The 12,822-nt window shown below is 47.0% G+C and overlaps 1 protein-coding gene across 1 annotated transcript in view; it reads left to right on the top strand.

Annotated features, from left to right (window-relative positions):
* Positions 1–2,689, top strand: part of cacna1db (calcium channel, voltage-dependent, L type, alpha 1D subunit, b) — a gene marked incomplete at both ends in the record, with an annotated part of 127,180 nt that extends 124,491 nt beyond the window's left edge. Inside the window, 2 exon segments of the mRNA XM_084333553.1 lie at positions 1,232–1,417; positions 2,366–2,689. Coding sequence (XP_084189679.1) covers positions 1,232–1,417; positions 2,366–2,689 — 510 coding nt within the window.
* Between the last annotated feature and the right edge of the window lie 10,133 nt (positions 2,690–12,822).

Here is a 12,822-nt window from a genome sequence, read left to right as displayed (position 1 = left end):
TGTCCCCGGCTTCCGTGCGCCGCCCGCGGCTTGACTCGGTCCAGCTCCAGCAGCAGCAGCGGCCGTGCTCCATTGTAGGAAGCCCTTCAATGACAGCGCTCTCATATTTTGCGAATGCATAAACTATATCTTAAATTATGGCTATGTGTCTAATATGGCTGTCGCTTATCAATGACTTCGCGACAGCCATATTAGACACATCGCCATAATTTAAGATATAGTTTATGCATTCGCAAATATGAGAGCTCTGTCATTGAAGTGGGTGGTGGCAGCGTTACTAACAGTAGCGATTTTTATTGTTTTGTCATGACCAAACATAATCCCAACATAGATAGGAGGTGTACTGTATGTCAAATGTCGGTCATGTGGTGGAAGAGTTTAGTACAGTCACACAACAGAACACCAGTGTTTCTAGTAGATATGTTTATTAATATAAATAAACACCTCTGTCTGAACTGGTTCGACCAGCGCGTTGGTTCGACCAGCGCGTCTGCCGCGTCTCTCAGCGGATAAGGGCGTGTGCTAGGGCGGTCACGTGGCCGTGTGGCCAATCAGAGAAACGCTGAACGAAAAGCTGAACACAAGTTGGTTGCCTTTAATATTCACGCGACCAGGACCGTTTCTTGCTATAGGCGGACTGCGCGGTTGCATAGGGCCCCCGTGGCCACCAGGCCCACAACGTGTTTTTTTTCTTCTAGAAAGCAGAATGTGGCTTTGCCAGGAAACATAACAAACAAGAAAGGATGAATATAATAGAGTGTTAACTTGATACTGTAGCGCCGCAACCCAGCCAACCAAGCCTCCCCAATCCCGTCTTGATTCATTCATTCAAACCTTTATTTATTCTCGAAAAGACAATTGAGGACACCCTCATTTTCAATGTCATCGAGACTTTAGACATTGCAATGCACACATTTCTACAATATATACTCAGTTAACCACCTGTACATTGTATATTGCTGTTGCACTTTACTGCTACATTTGCACCTTTCGCTGTACTGTACTTGTGCTGTATAATGACAATACATTTTAATCGAATCTAATCTTACAAATCAATGCAATTGTATTTCCACATTTACTCATTAATATTCATGAATGAACGTGGAACTTGTCAGTTGCCGGACGTGAGGCGTTGTGGCCAGAAATAATGGCCACCTCTCAGCCAATCACAAGCGAGTGTCACCCGAGAGTTAACATTGGCGCGCGTGTGTGTGTGTGTGCGTGTGTCCAGGTGGACTGGCGCGGTCCCGGCAGCGCCAGTAGCACCCCTGGCATGGTGCGGAGAAGCTCCTGGTACACGGACGCCCGCAATGCCCTGCCCGGCCGCAGCCACTCCCCCTCGCACCTTCAGCTGCCTGCAGACGCCAGCAGACACATCCTGCAGAAGAGAGGCAGCGCCAACAGCCTGGTAGAGGCGGTCAGTATAGCACACACACACTCACACTCATATACACACACACACACTCACTCACTCACTCACTCACTCACTCACTCACTCACTCACTCACTCACACACACACACAAGCTTAGGAATAGACAAGTGAACACAAATAGGCATAAGAAACACATTTAAAGGGGATATATTATGTGTTTATAGTTATAGTCATAGTTTTGTCACCATGGCTACTGGCCATTTAATAGAAACATTGCACAGAATCTAGGTGTAGGCACCTCTCTTCCAACATGGCTGCCTGTAACCATTGGCAACCACTTCCAAAAGAAAATACCTCATTTCTGTGCTATGGTAGAGGAGGTAAAACACTGGACTTTGATATTGCGGTTGCACTGTTGCAAGATCCAGTAATAAAGACATCAAATGATTATGTGTCTGTTGATATATTTCGTATACAGCGACACATAGCTGTATGTGGTAGCATAGATATACTATGTTACAGGCAGCCATGTTGGACTACACAGACATTCAGTGCAAGGCCTCCATTTTATAGTTTTAGAATCCTAAAACTAGATTAGAATCCTTGAGGAAAGCAACAGTCGCAATTGGAGGATCAAGAAAAGAGGATGGGGTTTGAGATAGGTGAAAATCTGAGAGAAAACATTCCAAAAGAAAAAGGGTTCTAGTGTTCTAGTGACTGGCTAGCCCTTACGGTCTCCAGAGAGACCTTGATCTCCAACATCAGTCAAGTTGTGCATGTTTTAATTGATCTGTTATCCTTACTTTTGTCTTGCCTCGTTGTCTTATTGTTGTGATTTTATATGCCGTGTGATTTTATATGCCTTTTTTTTTTTTGCTTAACTCTGTGTAATGTACACTCGACGTGACTGTAAACGAGGGAAACCTCGGTCGCCTTTCGAGTTTAAATAAAGGTTTGGAATTAACCCCCACTTCCCCCGTGACGCTTCCCAGGTGTTGATATCCGAGGGCCTGGGGAGGTACGCCCGGGACCCCAAGTTTGTGTCGGCGGCCAAACATGAGATCGCCGACGCCTGCGAGATGACCATCGACGAGATGGAGAGCGCCGCCAGCAACCTGCTGAATGGAACTATGGGTGATGCCGGCGCTGAGGCCGACGAGGCGGAGGAGGAGGAGGGCTCCGGCCTGGGGGCGCTCGCTGCCGAGCGGCTCAGAGACCGCAGTATCCGCGACTACAGCGACGAGGAGCCGGACGACGTCGCGGCGAAGTGCGAGGAGGACCTGACGGACGAGATGATCTGCGTCACGGCGCTATAGCGCCCGGGGGAGACTTAGGTCGTTTTTTCAAATTTATTTATTGACCTTTTATTGTTCGACGGGGTGATCTCGTTTCAGACGATGTGTCTCGTACACAACTACAGGACGGACTGACGGGGCCACACGAGAGATGGATCGATGGATGTAAGAGAACAAAAAAGTGCCTTGCTTTCTTTCTTCTTGTGGAGCGGGGGATGGAAACGCTGCCAGTGAAGGAGGAGAGGAATAGAAAAGATGGGTGGAGAGAGGGATGGATGGATGGAGGAACTTAGGGTGTTGTCTACAGAGGAATCCAACCAACTACCTACCTGTGTGATTGGCTGCCCGCCTGCCAGTCAAGGGGCTGCTCAGGTCAGATCGTAGAAGCTGCGTTGTGTGTTTTCCTCAGTAATGGTATGTCCGAGGAAAGCAACCGTTGTGATTGGAGGATCAAGAAAAGAGGGCGGGTTTGAGATAGGTCAATTGCAGAGGAGCGCGACGTCAGGCCTGTGGGCCAAAACTGGCCCTCCACTTCTTTCTTCTGTCCCTCCAAAGGATTAAAAGTTACATTTAATTATACCTGGTGTACAGCATGTTCTCTGGTATCTGATGTATGATTTTAACTTTGCAAGAAGTTGTTATTAATAATTTCGCCCATAACCTGCCTTCCATGTTGTATTTGGGTCCTTGGTTACGCCAAGGCTGGGTTTACAAACAAACAAAAAAAAAACATACAGTACTTTTTTTCTTTTTTTTGTATAAGAGATGAAAATATGTGAAATAAATGAATAAAATGATATTACAAGAAATAAACAAAACAAACAAATATAATATAAAATATATAATAATGTAAAAACATATTTTTCTAATCTTTTATTTTGTTCCTGTGTAAACCCAGTTTGGGTATATCTGTGGGTTAGAAAGTCAATTTGACAGGGCAATAGAGGTCAGAGGTCAGGAGTCGAGGGTTGTTCATCTTGGACCATGACTGTGTATGGAAATCACATATCAGAGAAATATGATGTTGTTCTCAGGCATATCCTCCCTGTCACACACACACACAAAGAGGTATGACACACACATGCACAGACATTATGCACATAATTACCCTCCCACATACGGTGTGCGTTCGGCAGGTCCTCGTCAACTCACAAAGCTGGAAAAGACATGTGACCAAATCGTATTTAAGTAGTCAGGACCAATCAGATTCTGCCAAGATTATTCAACCTTTCTTTCTGGATGCAGGTGGTTTTATACAACTTTTTAGGAATCTCAGTACGTCAATATCATACAGTAGGCTATGTCCAATAGGGAGGTGGAGTCTGACGTCACTGGTTGTTCCACCTGTATAGGGATTTATCATTGGGAAAATGGATTATCGGCTATTGTAACAATTCTGCCGCATGGAAATTGAAAAGCTTTCCATTTTTGCACAAAATGAGTTCCCTTCTATCACTAACATTATTTCGTTGAACTAAAATTTGCAGATTTTTTTTATGATTAATTAATTAATTAATTTTCATGTTGAGCTATAGATTGTGGATGAATACGCACAGAAGGGTAGCTAGACCATGCAAATGTTAATGCTTTATTTGTTTTAAACGAGACGATTTAGAAATGGGCAATGGGGAAATACATTGCGTTGGACAGAGGGTGGAACACGAAAAACGGCAATGACGTAACCACTACACCTCCCTATGATGTCACACGGTACTCAAGGTACAGATAAGCATTGTTTATGATTTTTGACGCCGCAAAGGTCGAAAGGTCAGCGTTACGTTGCAACTCGTACACTCGGATACAAGGGAAGCGACACAGAGTTTGCCACTTGTATTTACAGTATGGCTCGGTCGACTTTTCCGACTTTTACCACTTGACGAGAACCGGGCCGAACGCACAGACGGCCTCCCATCTGCCTTACCCTGCAACATTCATGATATAGGAGCAGTGAGTCACTAACTGACACCCTTTCCAACCTTTTAACAAGCTGTGAACTACAACCAAACACTACTGACAAAACGGGCCACGTCAGTGTTACACACTACTGCGTAACCAAACACTATGGAGAATCATCCACTTAAAACATTACACACTGCGTAACCAAACACTATGGAAAATCATCCATTTAAAACATTAAACACTACTGCGTAACCAAACACTATGGAAAATCATCCACTTAAAACGTTACACACTACTGTGTAACCAAACACTATGGAACATCAGCCACTTAAAACATGACACGCTATTGTGCAACCAAACACTATGGAAAATCAGCCACTTAAAAGCAAACACTATGGAAAATCAGCCACTTAAAACATTACACACTACTGCATAACTAAACAATATGGAAAATCAGCCACTTAAAACGTTACACGTCATTTGAGTGAAATAAGATACACTTCTACGGGGCCATTTGTATAAAGTTTTAGTAAGGTTTTAATTACACATTTGTATACTGTATTTAAGCCTCTTACATAACGTGGTTGATTACAGATGTGCTCAACATGTGCAGCACCACGGGGTAGATAACGGCGCAGATGAGCTTGACTGTTGCAGGACTGAAAAGGCCGTCTCTGCATTGTCTCTCTCGGGCACGTTGGGGGGGGGGGGGGGGGGGGGGCGTAATGCAGCACAATACAAACTACCTTGAGTGTGATATAGTTGAATGCTGAATCTGTACATATTATATCCATATACTGAATGGCTTCGACCTTCGGAAAAAGTTAAACCGTATAAAAGGTGTTTATTGGTGTTTACTGAATGGGTTCATCGTGGGTCTGCTTCTGGTGGGCATAATGACGGTACTAATATGTTTCACTGAGGCTGGGTCTCAGGGTGACGCTGAAGTCACTTATTCGGGTCACCGGCTGAAAAACGTAGACCAACAACTCATGGTCTAAACTAGAGCCGGACACGGAGTGGATGTTCACGTCCCATCTCGCCGCCGCAAGATTCCTCCAGTCCCGTCCCGCTCCTGTGATTCAATGAAGAGTTACAAAATTAACTCCTGTCCCGTCCTGTTTTTTTTTAATATATATATATATATATATATATATTCTTTATTTTTTTTCCGGCTGAGGAAGCTTTTTGGTTCTGGACACAATTCCGTTCAGAATCAAGAAAATCACACATCTCACATTATGTAAAAAATGTATAGCTATTCATTAAATCGCTAAATCATTAATCCCGTCCCACCCGCTCCCGTCCCGCTCACGTCATTGATCGTGAAATTCACTCCCGTTTCCCACGGGATTCCCTAATGGCAGGCTCTAGTCTAGCCCGTAGGTTGAGCAAATTCCAGGATGAGATCTAATTTGTCCATTTATCTTGTACAGTCATCTATATGTCATAAAGAGACCAGAAGCGTAGAACATCAAGACATCACCACGGCGATGAGAAACACTCCTATATTCCTCCTTGAGATTGAAAAGCCCCCAAGAAGCATCACAGGTCTTTCCTATATTGTGAACATTAACCCGTTCACTACCACACTGCCAAAGGGTTAACGTTAGGTTATGACTATAACCAAGTTCTGTTAGTATAGCGACGCTCGGCATCGCTCTCTGCGCTATCTCGCATATGTGCACGCGCACTGAATAAAGACCACAAATGTACCTTTAATCCCAATATTCGTCTGACCACACCCCTATCAGCTTACCCATATAAGCAGGGGTGGGGCCACCCACTCGCCTCCTTCCCAAGCTTTCGCCACAAGGCGAGGTCAAAGGCTGCAGCGGCGTCGGATGCCGAGCGTCGCTATACTAACAGAACTTGGTTATAGTCATAACCTAACGTTCTGTTTCGTATTCGCTCTCGCTCGGCATCGCTCTCTGCACAAGGGAGGCCGAGCGAGAGCCAACGGCCGACAAATACACCCCGCTGACAGCCCCCCACAACCATCAGAACAGGGAGGGCCGAGCCCCCCCGACCCACCCTAATGGAGGGCACCCCCCCTATTAGGGGCTTCACGGGAGGGCGACGGACCCGACCGTGCGAAGAGGCACTCAAGCAACTCAACGCACAGGGTGAGCAGACCGTGGCTTGACCCCACGACTACACACACGCACAACCCGCATGCCACCCGGGAACGAACGGAGGAACAACCTCGTTACTGCCCCCAGAATCACGGGGTCAAGGGCAAACCCAACCCCGTGGCAAGGCCGTAGCAGCGGAGCGCGAAGGAAGACCCAGACCCACCAAAAGGACTGGACTCCCTGGAATGGGGGCCCGGAGAAGTCCATGATGCCAGCATCAAGACCCCACCAGGTGGGCACGTAGTGCCCCGCCCCCCACATCGCCAGCGTATTCGGACAAAGGCCCCTCAGCCGAGCGGGCCCCGTCCCCCCAATAGTACACCGCCTGGCACACTGACCCTGCAACAGGCAGTCAGCATGGCCGTAAGCACACAAAAAAGGTTAACCAACGGAAGCAGGCAGCGCACCGGGGAAAAACCGGGCAACAGGCTATTAACCCTAGCCTGGAGACTGCGGACGAGACAGGCGCCAGAGGGGACAGCTGAACACAGCCGCCCCGGCGGAAGGAGCGTAAGCTGGCGGTGTTGCATGACCAAGCCTCCATTTAAAAACCCCCACCCAGAGGGGTCGAGGCAGAGAAGGCTGACACGATTGGCAGACGTCATGAACGTGCAGGGGCACCCTCAACGGTGAACCCGGGAGTTGACACTGCTCCAACACACCAGGGAATCAACCACCTTGGTGTTACCCAATGCGGTGGTTGTTCCTATAACCCCTCAAGAAAAAACTCCAAAACACACCTGCGGGTATACACCGGCTATACCGCAGTACAAGTGTTTGTTTCCAAAAAAGGGTTAACCCAGGACTACGGGTTGACGAAACATTACTTCGGACCGGGCCTGGCGGTACGGGAAGCACAGGGTCACCAGAGGAGGTCAAAAACCACCCCCACAGGCCCCTCTTCGCCATGCGTGAGAGAGGAGCGAAAAAGAATGGAGAACCAGCCCCTAAGCACACCGTACTTGGTATTCCCAGGCGGTCTCCCAACCAAGTACTAACCAGGACCAACCTGTGTAGCGGCCGAGATCCGACGAGATCGAGCGTGTACAGAATGGCATGGCCGTAAGCCATTACGACAGTGCTGAGTAAAAACGTACCCAACCAGGGTCTCCATAGCGCTTAACCCTGTGACACCCGGACCGACCTGGCATTTTTCCCCCTGAAAAAAGCCCAAGTCCCTCAGGGTACCAGAACAGCAGATCTGCATCCCCGGCGGACAACGGGTTCAACTGATCCGGACCAGCGTGACCAGAACCAGTCCCGTGCCCTAACCACGCCGACATGCCTACTCCAGGAGAAAGGGCAGATATGCGTGTCGATCTTAACATGAAAAGAAGGCGCCACCCAGACGTTCGGGCGAACCGCGCCTGGTGGCCCACCCCAAGGGCGTGAGACCCCTCTACATATGTTCAGATCCATTCCGTCATCATCCCCCAGACATGAACGAGAATCCGTCGAAAACCAACCCAGGTCGTGGGATTTGGTTGTCGGAAGAGGAAAAACCCCCATCTCAGTTGCTTTATAAAAACGCCGTTTTAACCACAAGCAACCAAGGCGTGCCAGTCAGTCGCCTGTTTACAGCGAGCTAGCACTATACGTGCGTCGGGACACACCCCCATCAATGAACAGGCTATTTAGACCTGTCATTGAATCCCCAAGGCGCCCAGGGGAACGACAAGAGGGGTGTGACACTTCCTAACTCCAACACTTTTTGAATAGAAAAGAAGGAAGCATCAACAGTATGTATCCCAGTCTACACAGCCGGGGGTAAATTTTTTTCACATTTTTACATCCCACCACCCTCCCATAGGAAGGAGACGGGGATCCCCAGAGAGACTTCCCACGCGAGCTGTACAGATTGAAAAGAATATATTGCACCTTGAGCCATGTAAAAAATTGGTTTTAGGGCTCTCCGGGGAAGAGGCACTGAACCCATACACACTCAATAATCGAATTGAATCGAATACATATACAATAGAATAGGACACCTTCTAGAGGGTCCACTCACTTTGACAATCTGAGGAGGAAGGCTTTGTACTCTGATGGAGGCTCCCTCACATGGAAGAAGGAGTCCGAACTCACAGAAGGCCCGAATAGGCGCTTGGTGAGGAGGAGCCCTGACCACCCCCCTGAAACAGATCCATCACATGGACCTGAACAGCACACGGAAGTCCTACCAACAGAGACGCGCACGGTGACGTACTCTATGGCGGGGGAATTCCTGCGGTGCACACGCCCAATATACCAGGCCGTGGGACCAGGGAACTCCCCCCCCCGTAACGTGCCGAACCGCCACGTGACGGGAACCTTGAAGGAAAGGGGGTGTACCCCTGACCGACAGAAACAAGGAGGAGAGGAAAGGTTACCAGTTCACCCCTTTACGACCCCACACCCATGATACGATGACAAATGACAAAAAGAGAATATGACACAGTCATAGTCAGCTCTATGAAGCGTTTGACAGCTCCACACAGCGCATGAGCTAACCTGCTATCTGATTTTTACTAAGGAAAAAACACAGAATAGAGAGGGCGCTAAGAGCCCCGGTCCAACATACACATGTGCTTCTGTGGCCAGTCCAACCCAGTTGTAGGTCACATGACACACACAACCCATCATCACCTACAAAAAATGGCAAAAACACTCTACAGAGGAACGCCGTTTTTCATAATGAGAGAATACATAATTCTCGATTAGTATCGGCCACAGGCCTTGCTAAGCACACACGACAGCGACCAAACAATCTTTTCTTTTAGGAAAATAAAGTTTCTCCAGCAGTTTTAGCACAACCTCAGCAATCAAGCTAAGGGTTACATCGCATCCCTACCACACAAAAGACACAATGTAGTGCAACATGTCTGATAGGAGGATGAAAAAGTCCCCAGGGAACCGGGGGGAAACACAATCCTCTTATTTTACCCTTAATACGGCCAGTTAAAACAGGAAAACCTGTTAATATGTGAACACTGTTCATTGTCATCACAGGCTGAGAAAAGAACATTCTTTTACTCACTTGTCACTAAGCATAGCTTCATAGGTTAGTTACCTTAGTTGTGAGTACATGGTACATATAAACACACATGATGTTTCTCACACAACAACCAGATCATTTTCTGTAACAACCCGATTTGCACGGAGAAGCTAACTGCCAGTGACAAAGACAGTTCACACATAACTCGCGTCGTATCCTAAATGCATTGCAGCAACACACGTTTTGGGAACATCGTTATTCACAAAACATTTAGAAAGGTAAAACCAGAAGACGTGTTATAAGGTCTGGTCAAACCTTGTCCTACCCGGAACGTAGATCAGCGAAGTGCAGTCACAAGACACCGCAGGAACACAGCCGCTCCTGTGTTGTTCGAACTGGGCAGCGTCGCCGCTCCAACCCGCACTACAGTGACGCAACCTTGCCGTCCTGGCTCAGGGCAGGGTCGACGAACATCTCCTGTCAAAGACGACGTCGTAGTCCAGAGTGTTTAACAACATGTTATAATCAAAGCACGTTCAACAGAGTAGCATTAAGCTAACGGCCGCTCCAACCGTTCGGGCGCTACTGCCCCTGCTCGCGAGACGCCGAGCTAACGGCGCACGCGACCAGAAGCAGCAAGCTAACGTTACCTAGTGATCACGACATGCTAGCGCCGCAGCTAACAGCTGACTGGCTAACAGTAGGCCCAACCTAAGTAGGCCATGCAGCGATCCCAGCAGGCTAACGCAGCAGCTAACAGCTGACTGGCTAACCGTAAGCTAAGCAGCTATCACCTGAACTTGTATACAATGACATAACACTCACCCAGACAGGCCGCCGTTCTGAACCTCTCCTCACTTTTTAAGAGAAAAGAGAAACAAGATGTCAACACTGCTTTACAACGGTGATTTTACCAACACCCGACGGAATCAGCACAATACCAAACTGGCCTGTGTAGCTGACTTGAACATGGATCTGCCGCTATCGCACATCCATGCACATATCTCCTCGTGAAGGAATACTCTCATTTGGATATGAAAGAAGGGGCTTAACACGGGACAGAGAGATATCCACTCGTCCAGAACACACAGGGATCACCAGTGTTAATGGTCGCGGCCCACTAGTTAAACTAAAATGGCTTCAGACCAAGGTCTTCTGTCGTCTAGGAGACTGAACAAAGGACCCTAGCCTGGGGCCGGTTTTCATAAACATTGTCAAGTAGCCCCCATAGCACTAACAGACAAGTGAAGCCTGCCAGCAAACATAACTCACCAGAACCAGGAACCCACCGCGTCTCACAACCGCGGCGCGTCCTACAGCCCAGCTGTGCCTTTACCGCAACCAGCACACAGCAAGGACTGCAGTTGGAAAAGCATGTAGCGGCACGAACTCCCAATACGAAAACCGGTGGAGGATTTTTAGAATGATCATCATCTTCCAGACACTCCAGTACGAAGACAATATCGCCGTATTTTCTCGAAAATAGTGAGAGAGAAAATAAAGATATGATGTCAACGTATCCTTGTTTCCCAAAGCTGCTCCTAATCCTTTCTTCCAGCATGGTGTCAAGTGTGGGGATCTACCGAGGCACTTCTTCCTTGTGGTGAAAGCGAGAAGGAGGCGAGTGGGTGGCCCCACCCCTGCTTATATGGGTAAGCTGATAGGGGTGTGGTCAGACGAATATTGGGATTAAAGGTACATTTGTGGTCTTTATTCAGTGCGCGTGCACATATGCGAGATAGTGCAGAGCGATGCCGAGCGAGAGCGAATACGAAACAGAACCCTTTCACCGCGACAATACAGGTTAACCCTTTCACTGCGACAAAACAGAAGGTTAACTCTTTCACTGCCACACGACAAAGGGTTAACCCTTTCACTACCACTACAGAAGGTTAACCCTTTCACTACCACACTACAGATGGTTAACAGTCTGTAGTTAACCCTTTGAAAGGGTTAAAAAGTCCCTTCTGTCTGACCACAGATATGAGTAACATGTTAACATTGTTACTGTGACTACACCTGGAAACTCTCACAGAACTGCAAAGTCACCTTCCTGCTGCTAAGTGGGGACCAGAAGAACCCTGTGGGACCAGTACCCTGTGGGACCACATGTTCAGCCAGCGATGACATTTTCATTTCATTAGGGAACAAATGTAAGTGGCTTTTGGGAAACTCAACCTTGACGATTTAATACAGTTGTTTCCTAAACAAATAATCCCACTCAGGGCTACATTGGGACAGCCGCTATGATAGACCTTCATTATCTTGTAGATATTTATTTTTTTAAAACCCCTGTGAAAGGAAGGTGATATTTCAAAATAAATACACTATTGTATTATGTCTGGACTTGGCAAAGATGTAGAGTGTTGGGATCTATATATATAATATTAGGGCTGTCCCCGACTAAGGATTTGGATGGTCGACTATGATTGGCCAAAATTTGCCGTTAGTCGACTATTGGTCAAAAAAATATAAAAATTAAAAGAAATAGTATAATATCTTAAAAAAAGATTTTATTTTTTTTATTTTGTATCATTCCATTTGGGCTGTGGGGGGTGCTTAATGTCTGAAGGAGTCGACTGAAGGCTGCTTGTCCTCTGCAAAAGCATGCAATTGGTCCACTGATGGATACATCTTGATATTTGTCTAGTCTAGTGTGTTCATTAGATGGGTGAAATCCTCTTTCAGTGCCTCTGTGCCTGTTTTTGTAGGCAGTTAGCCTCTGGTATGCATGCCATTAGCGTTAGCCACGCTTCTAGGCCTCTTTTCTTTTGGAAAGAATGATAAAAAAAAGATAAAAATATTATAATTTTTTATATTCGACTAAGAGGTTGGCCAGTCGACTACGGCTCCTTTCGACCGATTAGTCGACTAATCGACTAATAGGGGTCAGCCCTATATATATATATATACAGCATAGCTATTTATTTGGAATGAAGTGATTCACGGTATGTTTTTTGCTAGGATGAATTTCCTTTAACCCTTTCACTACCACACTACAGAAGGTTAACCTTTCACTACTACACTACAGATGGTTAACCCTTTTGTCGTGTGGCAGTGAAAGGGTTAACATGTAGGCCTATGGTCGCAGTGAAAGGGTTAACCCGTTGGTAGTGAAAGGGTTAAGCGCTAACAGTGTGAAGAGCTAA

The sequence above is a fragment of the Notolepis coatsorum genome, assembly GCF_963971535.1.
Source record: "Notolepis coatsorum genome assembly, chromosome: 17".
NCBI classification, from domain to species: domain Eukaryota; kingdom Metazoa; phylum Chordata; class Actinopteri; order Aulopiformes; family Paralepididae; genus Notolepis; species Notolepis coatsorum.
This window is presented reverse-complemented; position numbering and strand designations above follow the sequence as displayed.